We start from the raw sequence: 21,291 nt of genomic DNA, 5'->3' as shown, positions 1-21,291 counted from the left end.
GGTGGGGAGGGGTCCGTCCTGCGGGGCCGCGGGGGCCGCGGCGTGCTCCTCCCGAGCCGTACCCCGAGATCCGTCGTGCCGCCGGGGCGCGGCCCGGTGGGTGCCCGGGGGCATCGCCCCTCGCCTCGAGGCCGCCCGCATCCCCGGCCTGGCGGCTGCCATGGCAACGCCGGGTACCATGGTTTCCCTCATCCCACCGTTGCCTGGTTACCAGCCCCCCGTGCTGGGAAGATGCTCGGGCGGATCTCCTGTCCCCGCCGGAGACCACCGTGGGGGGACCTCGGGCTCGCCCTGCTCGCTGCGCTCTGTGCAGCCGTCGAGGAAAAGGGAGGCGGCTGCTCCTCGCCGAATATTTGGCAACGTTCGGGCTTGTGTTGTTAAATATTTTAGTAACGCCGTGGCAATACATAAACAGTTGAGTGCTTTATATCCTGGGAAGGCGGACGAGAGGAAAGGAAGAGCGTGTCGCCGGGTGTGTAATTAGTGCTTCCCGAAGAAACAGATATCAGAGTCCATGTGGCGGAACTGGGATCTTGCAGGAACATTTCCGTGGGAGGGAAAGTGACAGGTGGTTTGTGTGGATGTGAATGAGCTCCGCAGCGTGAAGGAGCAGCCTCCCGGGAACAGCTACACGTGGATGGCAACACGCAGCCGTCCCCGGCACCCATCGGGATTTTCAGCCCCGCGGAGTGATTTTGCTCTGGTTTGCAATGAAGATAACTCCAAGGCGCTGCCCTTGCGTCGGGCGTTGGGCGGCAGCGTGAGGCGGAGTGATGGGGAGAGCTGCCAGCAGAAAGTGCAGCCGCTGCAGAGCGGGGCCACCTGTTGCAGCCGGCTCGCCAGGAAACACCCCGTCCCAGCCGGGCGCGGGGCTGCCTGCCGCTGCCTCTCGTGTTGCTCGTGTTTCACGTCCGTGTTTTAATTTTAGCTCCCTTCTCGTTTGTGGAGAGTCATGCTTTTGTCAGGAGTTCAGTCTTTGGCAGGGAGGAAGTCTGCGTGCGCTCCGTGGTGCGGTGAGCTGGGAGCTGTGCACGGAGCTGTGCGCTCTGTTTGCCTTTCGGGAAGTTGGAGTAATTCTGGGCTGTCAAAGAGCCTCCGAGCTCTGCAGCTGTCGTGCACGCCAGTATGGGGACATCCCGTGCCTGGTGTCTCTCCTCGCAGCCTGGCAGCACTGGCACGAGGCAGGAGGACCAATGCTCGGTGCCCAGCTGTCCCCGTGCAGTGAGCAGAGCCCGGGGTTTGTCCAAGGTACAGTGAGGGCTGCAGAGTGCTGGGTGTGCTTCGTGCTGGTGCAAATTTCAGCTTCACAGCACCTGGTTATCTGTTAAGCAAATGAGCAGAGAACAAGCAGGAGGAGGTGGCTGTGGGTTCCTGGGTGCTCCAGGGCTGGATGAAACCCTGCAGATGGCAAGCGTGGTGCGAGGGCTGGAGCACAGGGTGTGGGCAGAGCCTTGGTTGGCTGTGTGCAGTGTTCCCCTGTGACCATGTGCTCCTGTGAGCAGCCAGAGGGGCAGGGCTGGTCCATGGGGTCTGCATGAGTCTGTTCCTGAGGCTCCTGGAGAGGGCGTCCCTTGAATATTCCCTGCTGTGGGGAGATATGCACAAGAGACAGCTTGATGTTAGGCAGGTTGGTTGTGTCTTCCACCCGGCCAGCCTCTGAATCATCACCAAATTTGGGAAGTGCTGTCCATGTTGGAGTGGTGGGGGCTGGAAATCCTCCTACCCTCTCATTTAGGAAGAAGAGGCGCAACGACAGGCACATTAATAGCTAGATTGATGCTGACGTGAGATGGCAGAAGAGCACATCTATGCGTAGCTGGAAATGTCCATTCACACATGCACACTCTTAAATGCTTCGGGCAACCGAGCACTGCTGTCACGGTCTTGGGGGCTTTGCACAGAAACCGGAGATTTTAACTAGGTCTGATCTCCAGGAGATGCCCCCAGGGCTCCTGGTGGAGGGAGGCTGCCCAGCATTGGGCGGTGATGGCTGCGACTTGACAGGGCTGATCTATGCAAAACAATGAAAAGGGAAAGGGTGCTTCAAGACCGGAGACCGTTACAAATGTACCCGCCTTACCCTGGCAGGGCTTCAGAGAGCTCCTCCGTGAGCTGGGTCTTCCTGCCTGGGATTTCCCCGTTCTCCTCTCTCCCCAGCTACAGCCCTGCCTTTGTACCCCCAATGGGTGCTGTGGGAGCACCTCAGCTCTCCCCCAGGAGCAGGCAGAGCTCATCTCCTCGCTGCTGGAGCCCTGCGGGGTGCGGATGCTGAGCCCCCTGCCTGCCTGGCACCCCTCTTACTCGGCCACCCTTATCCCTGGGGTGGGGATGGGGTGGTGGTGGTGGGGGCAGGAACTAATATTCCCTGTTAAAACTGCTGACCCAAGACAACGGGGCAGGAGAGCCCTGGGTGCCGCTGCCCTGCTTCCTGCGCTGCTCTCCATGTGTTATGGCAGATCCATCCGTTTTAACAGGAAAAAAAAAAACCCACATGTTTTGATTCAAGTCACGTGCCCAGCGCTCTGCGCTCCTTGCACACGGGGGTTTACACGGTGCCTGGCTGCGTGGCTCGGTGATCGCCAGATTAACAACACTACCGGGGGAGGACAGAGCAGTCCCCATTGCTCAGTGGCCGTGCTTTGTGCAGGACACCGCTGGGTCCGGTGCGAATGGAAGGCAGTGGGCAGCAGCTCCCAGCCCTGAGTGCTCCAGGCTGATGGCGCAGGCGGGGAGGAAGGCAAACCCCGTGCAATGTTTGCTCTTCTCACTTTACTTCAGCTTCACAAAGAAGTGGGTGGGCCAGCTTGAAACAACCCCAAAAACCTGGGATGCTTTGCAAAGCATATGCTGCCTTGGAGGAGAAACGGGCTCATCTGCACTCCAGAATGTGGTGTTTGTTTTCCCAGCGAGGCCATTGCCAATCCTGGTGGTTAACGTGTGTGGAGCAGCGTTTTGCTGTGCAGAAGTGTGTGAATTTCCAGAAGGGAGTTAGAAAAACAAAGAACATATGTGTGCTGTGTGCTTGGCTTGGCGAAAAGCTGAACTCTGCCGCGCTCAACTCGAGAAGCCAAAAAGTGAGCGGAGGGCTGAGAGCAGCGCCTGTGCCTGCGTGGGGGTCTGCGCTGTGTCCACGTGCCCCCAGCAGCCTCCTGTCGGGTAGTGGCACTGATTTGGCACCGCCCCCCCGAGCTGAAAATAGATAAGGGCCATGAGATAAAGGACATAGGGAAATGTGCAACTAGAAGTTACTGTGTCACCAGCTGCTGGGCTCTTTGTACACGCTTCTAAAACCTGGTAATTATCCAGAGTTACGTGCCTCAGCAAACGAGGGAGCTGCCTGGGCAGCGGCACGCTGCGGCGTGGCAGCGCAGCCCGCACTGCACAAAGGCAGCGGCAGCTGCAGGAGGGGGAAATTAAACCCTCCGGCGTTCAGATGAAGCACATTTGCTTCCAAATGACAGGACGCGAAAAGGGAGGGAAGGACGCGGGTTGTCATGGGATGCGACTTGGTATCGTGAATAAATGAGGCTGTGGAAATGTGCGTGTGCGTGTCCCAAACTTGGGATTGGCTCTGTGCACAGTCTCTGGGCACCCAACTGCTCCCGCAGAGGGCTGGGGGTCCAGGGACCCTGTGCCCACACCTGCCTGTCGCCAGGACAGAGGTTGTCCCTAAAGCAGGTCAGGCTGCTGAGGGGCAGCGTAGCCCAACACCAGGGATCTGCAACCGTCGAATTCCTGCTCTGCTGTGGGCCCCTTTCTTATCGGCACTCATCCAGCGCAGCAGCTGCGGCGGCTCTGCAGCGTGGTGCTGTGGGGGCTGTGCAGGGCTGATAACCCCTTCCTGCAGCTCCGCACCATGTATGGGCACCGAGCCCTCACCGTGCGCCCGGAGCTGGCACCTGGCCCACCCGGCACTGGGGATGTCCCCTGCTCTGTGCCCCCAGTGCATAGCGTGGTGCCACCTCTTTGCTTCACCCCCAGGGGCGTCCCCTCTGCTCCCCGAGAGAAACAAAGAGCGGTGAGGCTGCGCTGCTGGCCGCTTGGTGACCGCCTGGCAGCAACAGAACAGAAGCAAGCAACATGCTGCAGGGTTGGGGGGCAGCGTCAGGCCTACCTCAGCCCTCCTGGTCCAGCATCCGTGGAGCTGAGGCTGTAGCAGTGCACAGAGTGTGGGGTCCCCAGTGTCCCTGCAGAGATGTGGGAGCAGGAGCCCTGTGCAGGGCAGCTCCTCGCTGTGCTCAGCACCTCTCAGCCCCATAAGGGACGGGGACAGGCTCAGCTGTCACTGGGACCTGGGGTTATTCATGGTCCCTCCTTGCTGCCGCAAGTGAGCGGGGGGAGCGGGGACCAAGTGCGGCCACGAGTGCCAGGGTCACAGGCCTCGCTATGAGAATGTAATTGCTATGCTAATTGGGACAAATTAAAGCATGCTCTGGGTGAAGGACGCAGCATTGACCTTGATGGAGGGATCGCAGACCTCGCACTCACCCTGTTGCATGCGGTGCAACCTCGAACCAGTGCTGACATCTGGGCCGGGAGCGGGGCTGGCATCCCTGGGGTCCTGTTTTGGCCCCAGCAGTGCAGAAGCTGCTCACAGCTCCGTACAAAGCAATGTCAGCTCACCACTCCCACCCTACTGGCACATCCTTGGCCCCTGCTAGGTATCAAATGCTGGAGGGGTGTGGGCACCAGGCATGGGATATGGTGATGGCACCGGGCATTGGGGCTGGGTCTGGTGATGGCACCAGGCGTTGGAGCTGGGGTGTGGTGATGGCACCAGGCATCATGGCTGAGGTTGCTGGGGCTTTGCCACCCTCCCCATTCCTGCTGGCGGTGGGCAGCCCTCCCCGTGTCCCCATCACTGGGCACTGACCCTGCTCCTCCCTCTCGCTTGCAGCCATGGAGGCGGCGCTGATCTTCCTGTTCTCCCTGCTGGTGTCGGTGGCCGCGGCGGATGGTGGGTACAGTGCTGCTGTGCACGGGAGCCTGCAGGGGCAGTCCCTTCCCTGGGCGGAGGGGGTGGCATTTTTTACCCTGCGGTATGCTCACATTACACCCTTTGTCTGCTTATTTCCTGCAGGCACCCAAGAGAAGGAGGAAGACCCCTTTAACTATGGTGAGCATTGCCGTGCATGTGCGGTGAGGAGCAGAAGATGCTCCCCTTCCCTGAGCCCAGCAGAAATGACTGTCTCTCCTTCCCACAGATTACCAAAGCCTGCGGATCGGTGGGCTGGTGTTTGCCGTGGTCCTGTTCACTGTCGGCATCCTCCTCATACTCAGTGAGTTGGGGAGCAGTGCTCATGGGCTGGGCTGGGGCAGCCATCAGGAAAAGCCGTGGTCTATCCCCACTTGGGCTGCGCTCATGGTGTTTCCCTCCTCTTGCAGGCAGGAGGTGCAGGTGCAGTTTTCACCAGAAGCCCAGGTGAGTGAGGTGCACTGCTGCACAGCCCTGGGTGGCAAAGCAGCTGTGCACGCTGCTGGGGCACTTTCCTTCGTGTGCCCTCCGTGCTGCGGCCGGTGCCAGCTGCTCTCACTGTGCTCCTCTCCTCGCAGAGCTCCGGGGGATGAAGAGGCTCAGGGTGAGAACCTGATCACCTCGAATGGTAAGGCTGCCCTGTGCCGTGTGCGCTCTGGGCAGGGGAATGTCCTCTCTCAGGCTCTGCAAACCGCTCTGCTCTTTTTACAGCAACGGGAGCGCAGAAAGCAGAGAACTGAACCGGAGCCATGCGGTGAGTCCCAGTGTGGGTGCTCACAGGGGTGGCTGTGGGGCCCCTGTTCTGAGCAGCTCTGTGTCCCCAGCACGGTGCTGGGGCTGGGGCATGGCACCGTGCAGTGCTGGCGAACCCTGAGCTCTGCAAGCCCTGGGCAGCACAGCAGGAAAAGGAAGCATCTGTCCGGATTTTCCCCTGGGGTATGCTTCCCTTCCTTCTGCTCCTCCACTGCAAAGTGGTTTTATTTTTAGGGCTTCTAGCGAGCTGAGCGTGAATCCCCTGGGGCATGTCACCTCCTGCCTGCCCACAGGCCCTGCAGCCAGAGCTCCCCTGAGCTCTTGGCCTGCGGTCTGCTTTCAGAGGGGGTCACTACGGTGGCAGGAGTGTGTTCTGTCCCCACTCGGGGCAGGGCTGCAGCGTGCTGCCCAACTGACCCCCGCTGTCCTCCCCATGCAGACCCAGAGACCTGAGGACAGATGCTCGGACCGCAGGTGCCAGCGGCCTGCCAGGAAACTGAACCCGCAGCAACAGGTCCCTCGGAGGAGATGCAAAGCTGCTGTGTCTGTGTTACCCTCTGTACTTCAACACCGGTTCTCTATCCACTAACTCGACTTAACTCCACTCACTGTCCTCTCTGCCTCCAGTGCTGTGTATGTTAATGTAAGGTGACCATTACCTCTAGGGCTAGTTGTTGCTGATGTTGTAATAGTGACTCTCTCCTCACCTTCCTTGTGCTGTGAGCGTGCTGTGGGCTGGGCATGGCAGACCCCTGGCTTGCCCCGAATCCTGCGGGGACCAGGGAGGGGGTGAGCGGCACCGTGGGTGTTTGTGAAGCACCGTGTGCCTCCATGGTGCCGCATCAATTCCCCTGCTCCCTCCCAGCCCTGGCAATGGAAGCTGCATGGTACGGACAGCCCTGGCTGCGGTGCATGCAGCCTGCTGCAGCCTGGGCACTGTGGCCCTTGGGAAATTGCTGAGTGCTGACACATGCATGTGCATGGTGGGGCCGGGACCAAGCACACGTGGCTCCCCCAAGCTGGCTTGCTGGAACAGACCTGCAGCATTCTGGGGGCTTTTTCATCTGTTCTGAGGCTGCAGCTGGCTGTAGTGTGGCCAGGAGAGAAAGGGAACGCAGCACTGTCGCCTCACTGCCCATTCAGCAATAATCCCCCAGGCCACAAACCCAGGGCTGGGCTGTGCCAGGTGCCCCACAGTGCTGGGCTCAGGGCTGCAGGGAGCCCCTTGGCACAGCCCCCGTCTCCTCCGCTCAGCGCTCCCCAGTTACATCCCAGCGCGCCGTGCTGCGTTCAACGGGACAAATTGCAGAGAGGGCTGTGAAATCCCGTGTCACTGTGAACGAGGGCGGCCGTGCGGCGGTGACCCCGCCAACCAGCACAAACCGCTCCTCACCGACGCTCCGCGTGCTGCTGGGGTGGAGCTGGGCAGGCTGAACCGAACACGCGCTGAGCTCAGCCCCTGTCCTGGTCACCTCCGGTGGGAAGGGGCAGGGACATTTCCTCCCGGTGCCCTCCCTGTGTCCGTGTCCCCCAGCAGCTGTGTGTTGTCACCCCCCATGCTCGCAGCCCCAGGACCTTGTAGCAGCAGGGAGCGACGCTCCGGGCTCTGCGCGCCCGCTGGCACCGTGGGCTGAGGTCACCCCCCATGTGCAGGAGCCCACTGCTCCTGGTGTCTTCTCCAAGTCCATGCAGAGCCTCATTGGGAACCGGCGGCTGTGCTGGTGCGGGGACAAAGCTCTCTGCATCCTGGAGGCTGTGAGAGGGGTCCTGTGTACTGTGTCCCTTGCTCCTGGCTGTCACCGCTCCATCTGTCCCTGGGTGCAGCCCCCTGTGCCCTCCAGCCCCATGCGTCGCTGTGTGCGTGTCCCGGTGTCGGTGTTGGAGTGCCCGTGGTGTCTGTGGCGTTCCGTTGGTGTTAACACTAAACAAAGAAAACCCCGTGGTTGTGTAGAAACGGCCAGACCTTGACTGTTGTAAAATAAACCGAGCTATTGTGTTTCCTTTTAAATAGGCGAGCGTGCTGCTGTGGTGAAGGGCTGGTGTGTTCTGTGCTGTGATCTAAAGGGGAAAGGAATAAAACAGCATTTCTACCAGTGTCTGGCTGCGTAGTGTGCAGGGGCTGGGGGCAAGCGTGGAGCAAAGCAGGGGCTGAGCCCTTCCCATGCTGTGCCCTGTGCTGGGCAGCGCGGCAGCCGGCCTGGCTCCATGGTGGGGGTGGCAGCAGCCCCCCGGGCAGCACAGACAGGGCTTTGTGCTGGCAGTGGGCAGGCGCTCCGAGCCTGCTCTGTGCCGCGCTCTTTTCTGCAGCCAGCAGCAGTTTCAACAATAGCCAGAGTCAATAGCTGCATGAGCAGCGAGCCCAGCAGCGCGGGCACAGGGCCCCTTTGTCCCCTGGCCTTTGGGCACAACCCTTCTGCAGCCACTGATGCACTGAGCGAGGGGTGCTGAGTGGTGCTGGGCTGCATGGTACCTCAGATGCCAGGACGGCTCCGTGTGCACCTCCTGGGGCATGGGGATGGGTTGGAGCTGAGCCCTGGGCACGTCCAGGGGGTTGCTCCATTGAGGCCAGCTCCCCCCAGCCCCCCCAGCGCTGAGCAGCTTGGGCTCCCGCTTGCTGATGGTGAGATTAGGACTAACTGGATGGAGCAGCCTGCTTGGCAGCCAGCCTCGCCGCCAAGGTGGCACAGGCGGGGGGGGGGGGTGCAGCATCCTGGCACCAGGAATGCCACACTGGGGTGCAGCGAGCACCGTGGGACAGTTTGGTGATGGCTGGGGGCACCGATCCAGCTGCTGCGGTGACCTGGCATGACTGTCACCCTCATCTCGCTCCCACCCAGCACCCGAGCCCTCCTCTCAGCTGGCACAGAGACACCCTGCCCTGGCCCTCTCCTCCCTCCCAAAGGCAGGCGGGAGCCCTGGGCCTCCCCTCGTGACTGCGATAAACATTACACCGAGGCCGTTAATGTTTAATGAGGTTCGCCTCCCAATTACTGTGCTTTCCCCTGGGTGCCCACTCCCAGTGCCAGACACCCGCTAGACAGCACGCCGACACGATGGGGGACGGTAAGGGAGCTGTGGGCAGCGGGGAACACACAGGGGCACACTGCAGCACTGGGAGCGGGGCTGGACCCTGCTGCCATCAGGGTGGGGGCAGCTCTCGCTGGGGGAGATGTCGGGATAGGTCCTTAAAGCCCAGCAGCCCACTGGGGCATCGGCACCGGACAGCACTCAGCTTCTGGAGGGGATTTCTGCAGCTACAGTTCTCCTCGCCAAGGGATGTACCATCAGGTGAGGTGGCTCGCGCTGTGGCACAGCTGCGATGGCAGTGTCAGCCCATGGGGTGCTCGGTGCTCCAGGGCCCCGTGTGCAGCTTCACCCGAAGCTCGAGGCTCGTGCATCCTGCAAACGCATCCTGTGAGCACGTGGTGAGTAGCGGTGAAAAGCAGGAGTTTGGGAATCCTTTACTAGACCGGGAAGGAAATCAGAGCACTCTTCCTCGCAGCTCTCAGCTTTCCCACCTCACCTCCCTGTCCAGGCACCCACTACGAGCCCAGCTCCCAGGCTCAGGCTCCCACCGGGTTTTCTCTTTTCCAGAGCAAGCGCCCGAGCAGGGCCTGGACAGGTTCACCTACGGTAAGTGGGTGTCTGTGAGGTGTGGGGCTGTGAGCGGGGGCTGGCAGCCCACCTCCCGCACACCCAGGCTGATGCTGCAGCTCCCTTCCTCACCCCCAGACTATGAGACCGTCCGCAATGGGGGGCTGATCTTCGCCGTCGTGGCTTTTGTGGTCGGGCTCCTCATCATCCTCAGTAAGTGCCGCCCTGCACGGGGCTCCTCTCTGCTCCAGGGGTGCCAGCCCTGCCACCAGGGTGGGCATCGCCCGCAGCCGCCTGGGAAATTTCCATCCAGGCCAACTCCCAACACAAAGTGAGTTGGGAAGGAGACGGTGTAAATATTTAGCATTTCTCTGCCAGCGTCAAAGGCTTCGGAGGGAAGGTCAGTCATTAAAAATAGCAGAGAAAAACTCTGACATTTCCCTAGGGAGAAAGCAGCATTCCCACAGCCCTTGGCAGCTCCCAGGAACACGGTGCCAAGCGTGCGGGGCTCCCCGCAAAGCTGCCCTTACAGCGGCGTGCAGGGACATTGCCTGAGTGCTCTAGGGAGAACGATAAGCAGAGCTCCCACATCCATAGGAGCAGCTTGGGGTGGCAGATGGGCACACAGGAGAGCGCTCAGGCGTTGCTGGGCAGCAGCGGGGGCTCAGAAAGGGGACAGCCCCACTGCCTGCATCGGGGCAGGGAGATGGGGAAGGGGCTGCTGGCACAAGAAGCCTCAGCTGCTCCTCTCACCCCCAGGCCAGCGGTTCCACTGTGGAGGGAAGAAGAAGAGGAGGTGGGTATGGCTCGGGTTTAAGGCAGCCCCATCTCTCCTGCTGGCTGCAAAGACTGGGACTGGCTTGTCCTCCCTCTCCTCTCCGTGATGCTGCCCAGCGTAACACATCTCCCCTCACTTTTCCATCCACAGACAAGGAAACGAGGAGGACCTGTAGCTGCAGGTAGGCTGCAGGAGGAGGCACCTGGGGCTGCGTGGCTCAGGGCAATGCTGGGAGCTACACGGGCACCTGCCTCGGAGGGGAGCGGTGTGAGAACACAGCGTGACCCCCCTGCTCCATCTGGTTCCAGAGCTGTTGTGGGAGGAGAGCTTCATCCAAAGCTGAGAAGTCCTTGCCAAGGGCCACCCCTTGTCCCGCTCCAGTGCATCCATTCATTACCCTGCTCACCCCCGGCGAGGCCGGGACGCTAATTGCCCTCGTGCTTTCCCCTCTGGTAGATCCAGCAAGTGTTTCTTAGCTAATAAAGTTCCAGCTGAGAGACGTTCAACTTTGTGCCCGAGGCATTCTGAATCGCCCACTCTCCTGGCCCAGCACCAATGAATTTCTGCCCTGCAGGCATCTTCCAACACAAACCCAGCACACCCCTGTGGCACAGAGTAATCCGTCAGCACCGGGTCCTATAGAGGGAGGGATGTCCCTGGGCCCAGACACCTTGGTGCCCTCCTGCCCAGCGTGAGGGCTGGCTGCAGGGCCCACGTTTTCAGCACGTGCCTTCCCCATGGGATGCAATGCCTGGGTTTTGGGGCCGGTGCCGTGCACTTGTGGGCAGTGCTGTTGGGGAGGGGCTGCCTGTGGGTTTGCTTATCTCAAACCGCTTGCTCCGAGCATCCTTCCTGCTCATGGACAGGGCATGATTTGTGCATCGGTTTCACGGCCTCTCTCATCTTTGGATGCAAACCAAAAAATCTCTCTCCTGCAACTGGTGGGCGAGGCGTGCAGCTCACTGCGAGCGTCTGTGCTGGACCAAGGCAGACACCTAGCGACCGCCGTGCAGCGTGCTGCTGCTGCGCTGCGCTTGCTGCTCTGACCCCAGGCTGCGTGCAGCCCCGCGGTGCTGCCCCTGCTCTTCTGCCCCTGCTCTTCTGCCCCTGCGGGCTTTGCAGCTGGGGGTGTGCCTGGGATGACAGAGCAAGCCTTGAGCAAAGGCAGAAAATAGAACTTGCACAGAAAGGAGAATAGAGGGAGCAACCCCAGCAGCAGCAGTGCCTGGGATGCGTTGTGGGAACAGTGTGAACAGTGTGCACCGGGTTCGGACTCAGAGCCCTTCGTGGGTCTAAGCCCTCATTGCTCTGTATTCTGGAAACTCAACCCCCTCCCCCTCCCCCTGCTGTTGGCAGAGGAGAAACTGCCTCACCTGCTTCGTTTGGGCTTAAATCGAGGTCAGACGCTGACAGTAAAACAGGATTAGCCGGGGGAAGGTTATTAGACAAAATCCGCGCAATTTGTATAATCTGAGGTGCTTATTTAACACGGTAAGGAGATTATTTTGAAATATAATTTTGTTTTGACACTGACCCACTAATAAAGGCTCGGCACAGCTTTGCATGGCTCAAGGAGGAACCAGAGCCCTTCGTCAGAGGGGAGCAGCTCCCATGCAACAGCAGAGATGAGCCAAGATCTTTGCTTGCAGCCCCAGCCCCTCTCCCTCCTGCAGCTCCCAGACCCCGCTGCCTGGGGGTGCAATGTGCCCGTGTCCTCTCACAGAAGGAGCTGAGGGCGCAGCAGCCAGGAGAGCAGCTGGCACGGGGAAGGACCCTCAGTTGGGCCACGTGCCCTCCAGGCTCCTATTTCCCCTGTGCTGGCTTCACTGCAGCTCAGGGACAGCTGTGCCCTTCAGGGTACATGTCCCCTGGCAGCAGCCCTGAGAGAGAGAGAGACCCCCGCACGCCCACCCCGAGCAGTGCAGTGGGAGCAGATTAACGGGAGCAAAAAGCCGTGTCTGCTCCCTGGGAGGGGGATCTGTGTCTCGGCACCAGATGGCATTAATAGCATTATTCCGCACGGCTCGCAGACACGCACGTGTGCACGTACGCTTGCACAGCCCTTCGCACGCCCGGCTGGGGCTCAGGGGCTGTGCCACGGGTTGGGGACACTGAAAAGCCACCACATTCCTGCTTGGTTGCCTTTCTCCCACCACCGCCCAGCAAAAGGCTCCTACCCCCCCCACTCACCCCACTGTGGGTGCCCGCAGGGGTGGATCCGTGGGGCAGCCAGGAGCTGCTGGCCCTGGCGAGCAGGCACTCGCCTTCTGCCCTGAACCAGGCAATCTTGGGGGATTTCTCTCACACTGCCTTGAGCCATTAATCTGCTCAGAGTAAATCTTTTCTGTGACACAAAGGGGATTGGGTAAATAATACAGTGGGCAACTGGAGTGTCGTTTTCCTCCGGGAAGGCATCTAGTTCAGAGCAGCTTGGCACCATTCACCATTCGCTTTGCCAGGCTCTGGACGGAGAGGCACAGGGAGAGGTGCTCTGATGGGCTGTGGCTCGGACAGTTTTGGTGCTTAATGCGCTGTAAACATGAGAGGTGAGGCACCAGGGCAGCAGCCAGGGATGCAGGGTGCTCGTCGTGCTCAGTCCACCAGCGCTGCTCCGCCATCGCCATGGTGCCAGGGACGCATTTGGCCCGGGAGGAAAAGCGAATGCAAAATGTCTCCTCATTAGCTAAAACAGGAGAGCAGCAAATGGTGACTAATGGAGCCAAGGAGGAACACTTGACGATGTGGAGAGACGGGGCCGGGCTGGCGGGGAGCCAGCCACACGCCTCGCTCTGCCTTTGTTCTGCTCCCGAAAAGGCAGCGCATCCATCAACAGCGGCGTATCTGCCAGAGCAGCAGCACTCCACGGGCTGAAATTATCCTCCCAAGTGAAACAAATCACGTTTCAGCCCTCATCTCCCTGTGGGGCACGCTCCAGAGCAGGGGTTAGTAGAGTGAACTACTCGCACCGGGGTGGCTGCCCAGCCCAAAGCCCGCACAGCACGGGTGCTGAGCCCCATAGCGGGCAGCCAGGAGGGATGCTCTGTGCTTTCGGGGCAGGTTTGGCGGTGAGACGGAGGAGGGAAGGGAAGAGCGGTCCCCACGGCTCGGCTCGTAGCTGGTCGGGCTCTGCTGCCGCCCGGCCGGGACCGCCGCTCCGCACAGCGGCACTAGGGGGAGGCAGAAGCCGCGCTTCGTGCGGCACAGCCGGCTCCGAGCGTCCCTCGGCAGGCGCGGAGCTGTCGGAGCGCGCTGCCCCGCTGCTCTCGGTCTGATCGAGGTGTTACCAGCCTCTGCGCCCGGCTGCAAACCCCCGGCATTGCCCCTCCCGCTGCCCGTCTGCCCGCTCCCCTCGGACACAGGAGAAACTGAGGCACGGAGCGGGGTGGGGGCTTTGCTCCTCTGGCACAGTCCAGCACCGAGCCACCCGTGGGGGGTCTAGGGCCTGCAGACCCTGCTCCATGTTGAGAAGGGACACGGGGCTGTGCCTACCCCTTTAACACCCAGGTGCCTGCAATTAGCTCAGGCACAGCCCAGCCTGCAATTAGTCCCAAGGGCTCTCAGCTCACTGCCCTAAGAACTCTCTGTTTGTAGTTGGTGGTGGGGCAGTGTTGTGGGCTTCTATGCAGGACAAAGGCTGTGTGTGGGGCCCTCAGGAGTGGCAGGCTGGGGTCATGGTGGGCTGCCTTCCCTGGATGCAGGGTGCTGTCAGGCTAAGCCCCTCGCTGCATCGGAAGCGTCCTGCGGAAATCCTGTAAGTAGCCCTGTTGTTTTAATGAGTGCTTCCTCTGTGGGATTTGTCTGGGAGAGCGGCTGGGGGATGTCTAGGGACTCGAGGTGAGGGGGCTGTGACCCGGCTGTGGTGTGGTTTCCTCGAGAGAGGTCCTCAAAGTGTGGCCACAGCTGTGAGGCCGAAGCAAGGCTGCTTTCCCCAGCCCTCCTCTGTGCCTGCAGGCAGGCTGCGTGTTTGGTGGTGGGTGAAATGTGCTGGACAAAGCACCCAGTGGGATAACGGGATGCATGAGCTCAGGGCACCTGCAGCCTGAGAGCCTTGGGGGCATCCAGGCGCTGGGTATAAATGCTGCCCAGCCCCAGAGCAAAAAAAGTCACAGTCAGGAAATGCAGCTTTGGGCAGAGCAGTTCCTTTACTGGGATGCAAATGTGTCACCCCTCCTGTATGTGTTCTGCTTTGAAGCAAAGAGGAGCTGCATGAGGTGTGTGACACTTGCAGCCTAACAGGGGGCTGGCTGTTAGCAGGGTGACAGCTTTCTGGGCTGAGGACTCACACGAAGGAGATGCACCAACGCTTCTGAGAGTGCTCACCAGTGCGGGCTGTGGGAGGTCTCCTGTCCCTCAGTGTGGGGGCAGAGCCCAGGGGTGGGCTCTCAGTGAGTGCCCTGCTCTCCCTCCCTGGTTGCAGGGGGCAGGAGCTGCAGCTGGGGCCAGCAGTGTGCTGACAGCAGGAGGAAGGTTCCCATTAGCAGGCTCTGCTCAGCTGCTGGGGAGGGGGAAGGGACAGATGCCTGGCATGTGGCTGGCGCTCCCTAGGGCCTGGGACTTGCTCGTGGTCTTGGGTATGGGCCTGAATACCAATTTTCCTGCTGGGTGTCAGTGAACATCTGTACACCGGTGGAGCAGGTGGTGGAAATGCACCTCACTCCCTGGGGGATGTGTGGGTGCGGGGTGGGTGTCAGCCAGCGCTTTGGGGTGTGGGGGGCACTGGCAGTGGGAGGGCTGCAGGTGCAGCTACACATGGTGACAGAGAACTGCGTGGGGAGTGATGGATCCCAGCAGCGCTGGGGGTGATGAAGCACTGCCTCACAGAGGAGGAGGAGGAGGAGGAAGGGCTGTGGTGTCAGCACACTGTGCAGGGGGCACCTCAGGGATAGCGGTGTCTGGCTCTCTCAAAGCCATCCCAAGCAGGAAGGGATTGCAATGAGCTGGAGCAGCTTGAAAATGGCTAAGGAGCTGCATTTCTAATTGCTTTTACAGGGAGATGGTTACATTTTCTTCTATATCTAAACAGTTGTGTCCTTTTTTTTTTTTTAAGACAGTGCGTATTTTTATTGATTCATTGTTGCTCCAATCTTTCTGTTTATTTCTCAACAAATTGGGGTTGAAAAGGTTGCTTTGGAAAGCAAAGAGAAAACTCTATAGTCACTCCAGGAAAAGACATCCTGAACTCCTCTAATGGTCCAGACAAATTGGCTTCGGTGTGACTAAATCTTGGGGAGTAAGATCCAAGGCTTGAATTAAGCCCCAAAGTACAGCACGGCCGGGTACATGTGAGCTGGCTGGAGGGATGCTGGTGCAGTGAAGTCCGCTAGGCCCTACCTTATGGGATCGCTGAGTGCTGGTGCTGTTTGTCCTGAAAACCCACTCCTGTCCCTGCTAAGAGGTTTCCAGGAGGAGGAGCGGTGCCAGCTGCAAATCTCGGGTGTGCAAGGCACGCTGCCTCGAGGAGCAGCTCTGCGGCCAGGACACGGCTCACTCCAGGGGAAACCCTTCTGTACAAAGGTGAAGTTGAGGTTTGCAGAGGATGGAGCTGTGCTCCACGCTCTGCAGCGCCCGGCTCAGCTTTACGAAGCGTGACCGGCACAGCCCAGCTGCCCGTTAACCCGAGCGCGCACACCTGGCGGTGCGGGGCGGTTGGGCGCTTGCCCAGGTGCGAGCCCATCTCCGTCCTCGGCGCAGCGCCGGGCTCGGTGCGTGCCACCAGCCGGGGTGGGCAGAGGAAGGGTGTGCGTGAGCACACACCCCCTGCTTGCATAAGGGCTGGGTGTCACCAGCCGCCCTCCCAAAACGCGGCCCGGCCCGAGGAAGCGCGGGGAAGCCATGCGCTCCCTCTCGGACGCGGGGGGGGACCGGGGCCGTCCCAGCGCGCTCCGGGCGAGCGGCGGAGCTCAGCCCCGGGCCGTGTCCGCCCGCGGCCGCGGAGGGGCCCGGCGGGGAGCGGGGCGCGGGGGCGGGGAGTGCGCGGGAGCCCGGCCCACCCTCCCGACGCCACTCGCCGGGAGAGGGGAGGAGGAGCGGCTGCGAGCTCGGCTCTGGGCATCTCAACCTGGCTGGCAGCGCGGCGGCAGGGAGCGCGGCACGCCGGGGGCACCGCACCGTCCGCAATTGCGCCGCACCCCGGGGCCATAGGTGCTCTTTATGGCATGTGGCTGGTAACTTTTTTCCTGCTGTACTCTTTGCGGAAAGGTACGTCCGCACGTGGTGGGGGGGGGGGTGGCGGTGGGCTCCCTCGGGCCGCGTTCGAACCCCCCTCCCCCTCTCCCCCGTCCTTCCTCGGCTGCGCTGCGCTCCGGGACTCTCGGGCCGCCCCGCGGCGGAGCGCTGCCCCGCAGGAGCGCACGGTGCGGGGTCGGTGCGGCTCCCGGAGGCGCTGGGACCTGCGGACCGACGGGCGCAGCATCCCCGCTCCCAGCCCCGGACGGCGGCCCCGCAGCGCTACTTCGGGGAGCTTTGTGCCGCTGTGCCCGCTTTTCCGGGACTACTTAGAGCGATGCTCTAATCCCATCAGGCAGGGTAAATCCAGCGATGCTTTAAAAATCACATCCTTCCCTCTAGGAATGTTGCATTAAGTGTAACCCAGTGGTTTGATATAAATCAGATTGGGAAGGGGGGTTGGGGTGGGGGATCGTGGAAGAAGTATGTCAAGGAGAGATGCACACTTAAAGATTAGAGATTAATTTAAAGTTGGAGATTAAGTGAATGCTATCCAAATCTATGGAGGTAATACTCTAAACCAAGTCTGCTATAGATGCAATTAAAATAGAAAGCCAAGGAGCCGCATGTAGCGCGGGCAGTTAAATCGCAGGGCGTTTGTTACCACAATCAATTGATGTTACATAAAGGAATTGCCCATTTCCAGTTCTGTGGGAATTTTTAATTGTGCTTCTCTCACGAATTGCCTCTCTGGACATCCATCGCTACATCTGCAGACTGGGGGAAGTGCCCACCTTGTGGCAAGTGGTGTCATAGGGGATATGAAATGACATTTGCCCTAATTATCTTTTTTTTTTTTTTTTTTTTTGACATTTGAGAACAGCAAGAGGGGGGGGGGGATTTTAGGAAATGAGGAAAGAGAAATAAAGGGGAACGGAGCTGCCTCCTTCCATGAGACTTCTCCCACTGTCTGTGAAACTGCACATCTATCTCAGTGCTAATCCAATGAAAAATATTTACCGAGGCTTAATAGGGCATCCTGTCCAGTTGCCCGGTGATCAATTATTCCATCAATTATTAATTATGGAATAGCTGCTTTATTAGAGCCGGGCTAAAACTGCGTTTGGGAGCTTTAACCAAAATTGCTTTTGTTTAGGATCTGCTGAGCTGAATGTGCCAGCGCCTGCTTTGCTTACATTTGCATTTCTTACTGTGCTACAAGGGGAAAAAAAAACCAGAAACAAATAAGCATCGAGGACCCCACCATTCCCAGCCCCCAGTAGCCAAAATAACGAGCTGCAAAGGCAATAAACCCAGTGCCTGTTTGCAGCCCCAGCTTCTTGGAAAAAGGATCTCTTCCCACGGAGCTATCTCTTCTGAGAAGTGCAAATTAAAAGCCTCCATTAGCACAACTCCTTGTGGCCTCATTTTCTCTTTTTTTTGGGGGGGGGAGGGAGGGGGAATAAAATGGATCTTCAGCGCTGAGCAGCCTCGGTGATGGAAAGTGTTAAAGTGAAACGGTTCCAAAGAGAGGACAGCAATACAATGGGAAGTTTCATTATAATAATGGGATAAAAAAAATGAATTGCTTAATGCACGATAAACCTTTCAGGCACTTAATATTTCTGGGCACCGGAGCACAACCTTTTAATACATTCCCGCTGTAGAACAAGAGCTCAAGTAGGAGCGGAAGGCAAATAAACATTTGATCCGGGGGCCGCTGAAGTTGAAGGATCTCTCGGTGGCTGTAGCTTCTTTCTGCCCTGCTCCTTGAACAAACCAAGGCAGGGAGCCCGCAGGAAGGATGGAAGGAGCTCCATGGTGTGAGGAGGAGCAGAGGCTTTCAGCTGGGAGAGCATCTCTTGCTGGGTCCCTCTGCCTCCTGCTTTATTTTGGCACTAGGTTTGCGCTATGCTCCCGTGCTGGGTGCAGTGGACTATACAGCCTGCGTTTTGTTTTTTTATTTAATCTCTTCCCCATCTCGGCCCCCCCAGTGTGGCACGGTGCTCATTTGTCTCTGAAATGAAACATGGAAGCCTCATTAAATGCATGGAGAAGGCTGCGGCGCTGAGCCCTCGCCGTGCCCGGCATTTGTGAGCCCGCGGATAGCCAACGTTTCCCAGCACCGGGAGCCACGGTGGCAACCTGCCCAGAGCCCTTACCTGCACCTGGCGTAGGGTTAGGGCCGCTCTTGCTTTTGGATGAGAAATTGCTATTGGTAGCCCTATATTTCTTGGTGCGTTTGTTCTCTGGAGGAACAGAGGCTGCGGGAGCCAGGGCCGTGCTGCCCGGCAGTGCTGCGGGCACGGGGTGCCTTTCTGCTGCAGCGCTTCTGCCCATATGGTCCCGAGTGGAGTGGTGAGGAGCACTGCCCTCGTTGGAAGCAGCTGACGAAGCGGGAGCGGGGATAAAACTGGAAGCATCTCTTTGTGGCAGGAATCCTTCTGACATGGCAGCGTGTGAGTTCTGAGCTGTGCCTTGGATCGCATGAAGTCATCTCACACCCAGATAAGCAGGCTGCTAACGAGTGCGGCTTCCTAGGAGGGCACGAAGGAGGAAGGGGTTCGCTTGTCACAGCAGATACAAAGCGTGCTGTAATGAGGAGCTATGCAGTGGCTGCCTTGGGTCCAGAGCATTTCATGTCTTTGAAATCTCAGTTACAGGCAGCTACGCATTTGTATTTTATAATGTCATCAGTTTCTCTTTCCCTGCTTGTAGATGGTTAAGAAACAAACCCAACCGTGTACCATCTGCATCTTGCCATCATCACCTGCTAGCAGAGCTGTACCAAATATTTTGGAAATCCATTTCCTGACTCTGCTCACAGCAGCTGCCTCTTGGAAGGGGCCGTTGGGTTTCATTTCTGTGAGAGAGAAGGGAGCAAGCATGGCTTAAAGGGGAAGGGACGAGGTGAGCGAGCTGCCTTCTTCTGGCTTGCTTTATGGACGTGCTCCCTCGTCTCTCACCTGTCGGCTGTGGGGCAGAAATCCGTGTCTGTGCTTAAAGTGAGCGTGCCAGCTGTGGTTTGGAAGTGACGGGCTGATGGCTCTGCAGGAAGGTGGGCAGTGGGCTTATGTGGCCTCAGTGCCTCTCTGTCCGTTGGACCTGCCCCACCTCCCTAGGGGCTCGTTGCTGCAACCCATCTTGGTCATGTCACTGATGTCCCCTTGGGTCTTGGGTGTTCTTGGAGAAGAAAGGGTGGGCTGTTGGAGGGCAGAGAGAGGTTCTGCCTGTGCTTTCCAAGCTTGTTTCCACCTCCTGGAGGAGGCTGGGAGGCTGTAGAGAGGTGGTGCAGAGCCGGGGGACGCCCGGCTCCATGCCAGCCCCCTGAGGATGGGGTGGTGATAACGGCACTCTAGTGGGATGAAGCAGGAGGTCACCATCCATATGTTGCAGGGGCCGGGCAAATCAGTGGGAGTGCTGCTCCTTCCAGGCAAGGGTTACAGCCTGCGCCTGGGTGCTGCTGCAATAGCTGGAGGTGGTTCAGGCCTTAATTTCCATGCAGATGCATTAAGGAGCAGGCAGCAGCACTCTGAGCAGGATGCCCTCCCACAGGGGGCTGGAGGCTGGGTTCTGCTCCAGCCTCCCCTCCTAGGGAAGGTGGCTGCGTGCTCCGGGGCTGCACTTGGTGTTCGGGGGCACTGCCCCATGGGGATGGCTGCTTGGTTGGGGTCATGGCTTTAAGTTGGCCTGGGAAACTGCTGCTTTGGGGTGACCTCCTGCATGGGGGGCTGTGCTGCTGGGGGGGCTGTGCACCTCCTGTGCACTGCTGCAGGTGCTGGGGTGCTTGGAGGAGCCCTGCCATGGGCATTTGTCCCCATGTCTCACCGTTCATATCCCTTCCGTGATGCTCAGAGATGTCACTTCTTGCTCCAAGGACTCTCCCTTCATTAGCAGAAAGATTGTTAGTGCTCTGATGGTGATGGAAGCTCCTTCCAGGCAAAGCCAAAGACCGCTCTGTGCATGGGCAACATGGGATGGGGCTGTCCCACCTCCCAGCGGCAGGGAGGCAAGGTCAGGCCATGCCAAGTACCTCTGTTCCCACCCACTTCACTTTCTCCTTGAACAGGGCAGGTGTCAAATGCCCTTAATGAGGATAATAAATGAGTGGCGAGGTGGTGATTAGCCTGCTGTTCCTGGCAGAGCTTGTCACAGCTGGTGGCTGGGCAGCCCCCATGGCTCGTCCAGCTCCTCTGCTTGCCTGGCAGTGGTCCTGGGAGGCAACTGGAGCACCGAGCCTGAGGGGAAGCCTTGGGAATATGCTGCTGGTGGAGTGCAGTGGGTTTGGATTCCAGCAGCTGCCTGCTCCGAGGTGCTGCAAACCCATCCCTTTTCATGGCAGCAACACACTTGGTCGTGGCAAATAGCCTTAAGCCCACTTCGTATGACAGGAGCAGCTCTTCCCTGAGAGGTCTGGAGGCGAGGAAGCACTGCCTTGCTGGGCTGTCATTGGGGAGGTGATGGCATTTCTGCGTGTTGCTTCCATGCAGGACTCGCACCTACACCGCAGCTGCCTCCTCCTGGAGCACGTGGCTGCTGACGGACCCTGGGGTCAATTTATGGCTGCTCTGCCTCAGCCACTCGTTAGAGTAAATGAGTGCTTCTGGTACAGCGTGTCGCTCCGCAGTGCCGAGAGTGGCTGTGCTTCCAGAGGGAGTCGAGTTTGGAAAGTCCAGCCATCGAGGCTAGTAAATATTCCTGCGGGATGATAGCAAAATGACTCTCTTCTCCCAGCTCAGAGAGAGATATTAATATTTCAATACCTCTAGGTTGTAATTTACTACAATTTAAGAAGATTGCGCCTTGATGACTTAAAATACATGCCTCTCAGAGTGAGCCAGACAGTGTCCGGCTGCGTGCGGGGCTTTGTGCAGCTCTGGAACCAGCAGTCTGGTGCTGTGCCTGCTTCACTGCATTTCCCCTGGCGAAACGCTTCCATTTGGGCTCCTCTGTAGCTGCCTCTTCTCAAGCTCGCGTGAATTAATGCCCTCGATATTTAGGTTAGGGTCAGCACATCTGACCAGAT

General features: G+C 59.2%; 3 protein-coding genes and 1 long non-coding RNA gene across 7 annotated transcripts in view; 3 read left to right on the top strand and 1 right to left on the bottom strand.

Moving 5' to 3' along the window:
• The window catches only part of LOC110387611, a 3,589-nt gene extending 3,436 nt beyond the window's left edge, over window positions 1-153 (bottom strand). For both annotated transcript variants that reach the window (XR_002432625.1, XR_002432624.1), the window contains exon 1: window positions 63-153. This is a non-coding gene — a long non-coding RNA (uncharacterized LOC110387611). The remainder of the gene's footprint in view (window positions 1-62) is intronic.
• Window positions 327-7,822, top strand: LOC110387601 (FXYD domain-containing ion transport regulator 6-like). Of its 2 annotated transcripts, none has more exons than XM_021375886.1 (8): window positions 327-1,248; window positions 4,898-4,957; window positions 5,081-5,116; window positions 5,205-5,279; window positions 5,386-5,422; window positions 5,554-5,603; window positions 5,687-5,729; window positions 6,168-7,822. In XM_021375886.1, the coding sequence occupies exons 1-7, from the start codon at window positions 774-776 to the stop codon at window positions 5,713-5,715; spliced, it is 762 nt and encodes a 253-aa protein (XP_021231561.1). In that variant the 5' UTR covers window positions 327-773; the 3' UTR covers window positions 5,716-5,729; window positions 6,168-7,822. The 2 variants fall into 2 exon arrangements, with proteins under 2 accessions (XP_021231561.1, XP_021231562.1); XM_021375887.1 differs by having other exon boundaries at window positions 377-472.
• FXYD2 (FXYD domain containing ion transport regulator 2) lies at window positions 8,671-10,606 on the top strand. Of its 2 annotated transcripts, none has more exons than XM_021375901.1 (6): window positions 8,671-8,791; window positions 9,323-9,361; window positions 9,461-9,535; window positions 10,082-10,118; window positions 10,251-10,281; window positions 10,409-10,606. In XM_021375901.1, the coding sequence occupies exons 1-5, from the start codon at window positions 8,698-8,700 to the stop codon at window positions 10,273-10,275; spliced, it is 270 nt and encodes an 89-aa protein (XP_021231576.1). In that variant the 5' UTR covers window positions 8,671-8,697; the 3' UTR covers window positions 10,276-10,281; window positions 10,409-10,606. The 2 variants fall into 2 exon arrangements, with proteins under 2 accessions (XP_021231576.1, XP_021231575.1); XM_021375900.1 differs by lacking the exon at window positions 8,671-8,791 and adding an exon at window positions 8,798-9,153 and having other exon boundaries at window positions 9,264-9,361.
• DSCAML1 (DS cell adhesion molecule like 1) overlaps window positions 16,171-21,291 on the top strand; it is a 79,493-nt gene continuing 74,372 nt past the window's right edge. The window contains exon 1 of the mRNA XM_021376329.1: window positions 16,171-16,298. Coding sequence (XP_021232004.1) covers window positions 16,256-16,298 — 43 coding nt within the window. The 5' untranslated portion in view covers window positions 16,171-16,255. The remainder of the gene's footprint in view (window positions 16,299-21,291) is intronic.

The sequence above is a fragment of the Numida meleagris genome, chromosome 23 (genome assembly GCF_002078875.1).
Source record: "Numida meleagris isolate 19003 breed g44 Domestic line chromosome 23, NumMel1.0, whole genome shotgun sequence".
Taxonomy (NCBI): domain Eukaryota; kingdom Metazoa; phylum Chordata; class Aves; order Galliformes; family Numididae; genus Numida; species Numida meleagris.
The sequence above is the reverse complement of the archived record's forward strand: the minus strand, read 5'-3'. Positions and strand labels throughout refer to the sequence as shown.

Coding starts and splice junctions, on each gene's coding strand:
- LOC110387601 (XM_021375886.1), top strand. CDS start 774: ATGGGGAGAGCTGCCAGCAGAAAGTGCAGCCGCTGCAGAGCGGGGCCA. Junction 5,280..5,385: donor CGGCATCCTCCTCATACTCA/GTGAGTTGGGGA, acceptor CTCCTCTTGCAG/GCAGGAGGTGCAGGTGCAGT. Junction 5,423..5,553: donor AGTTTTCACCAGAAGCCCAG/GTGAGTGAGGTG, acceptor CTCTCCTCGCAG/AGCTCCGGGGGATGAAGAGG.
- FXYD2 (XM_021375900.1), top strand. CDS start 9,005: ATGTACCATCAGGTGAGGTGGCTCGCGCTGTGGCACAGCTGCGATGGC. Junction 9,362..9,460: donor CCTGGACAGGTTCACCTACG/GTAAGTGGGTGT, acceptor CCTCACCCCCAG/ACTATGAGACCGTCCGCAAT. Junction 10,119..10,250: donor GGAGGGAAGAAGAAGAGGAG/GTGGGTATGGCT, acceptor TTCCATCCACAG/ACAAGGAAACGAGGAGGACC.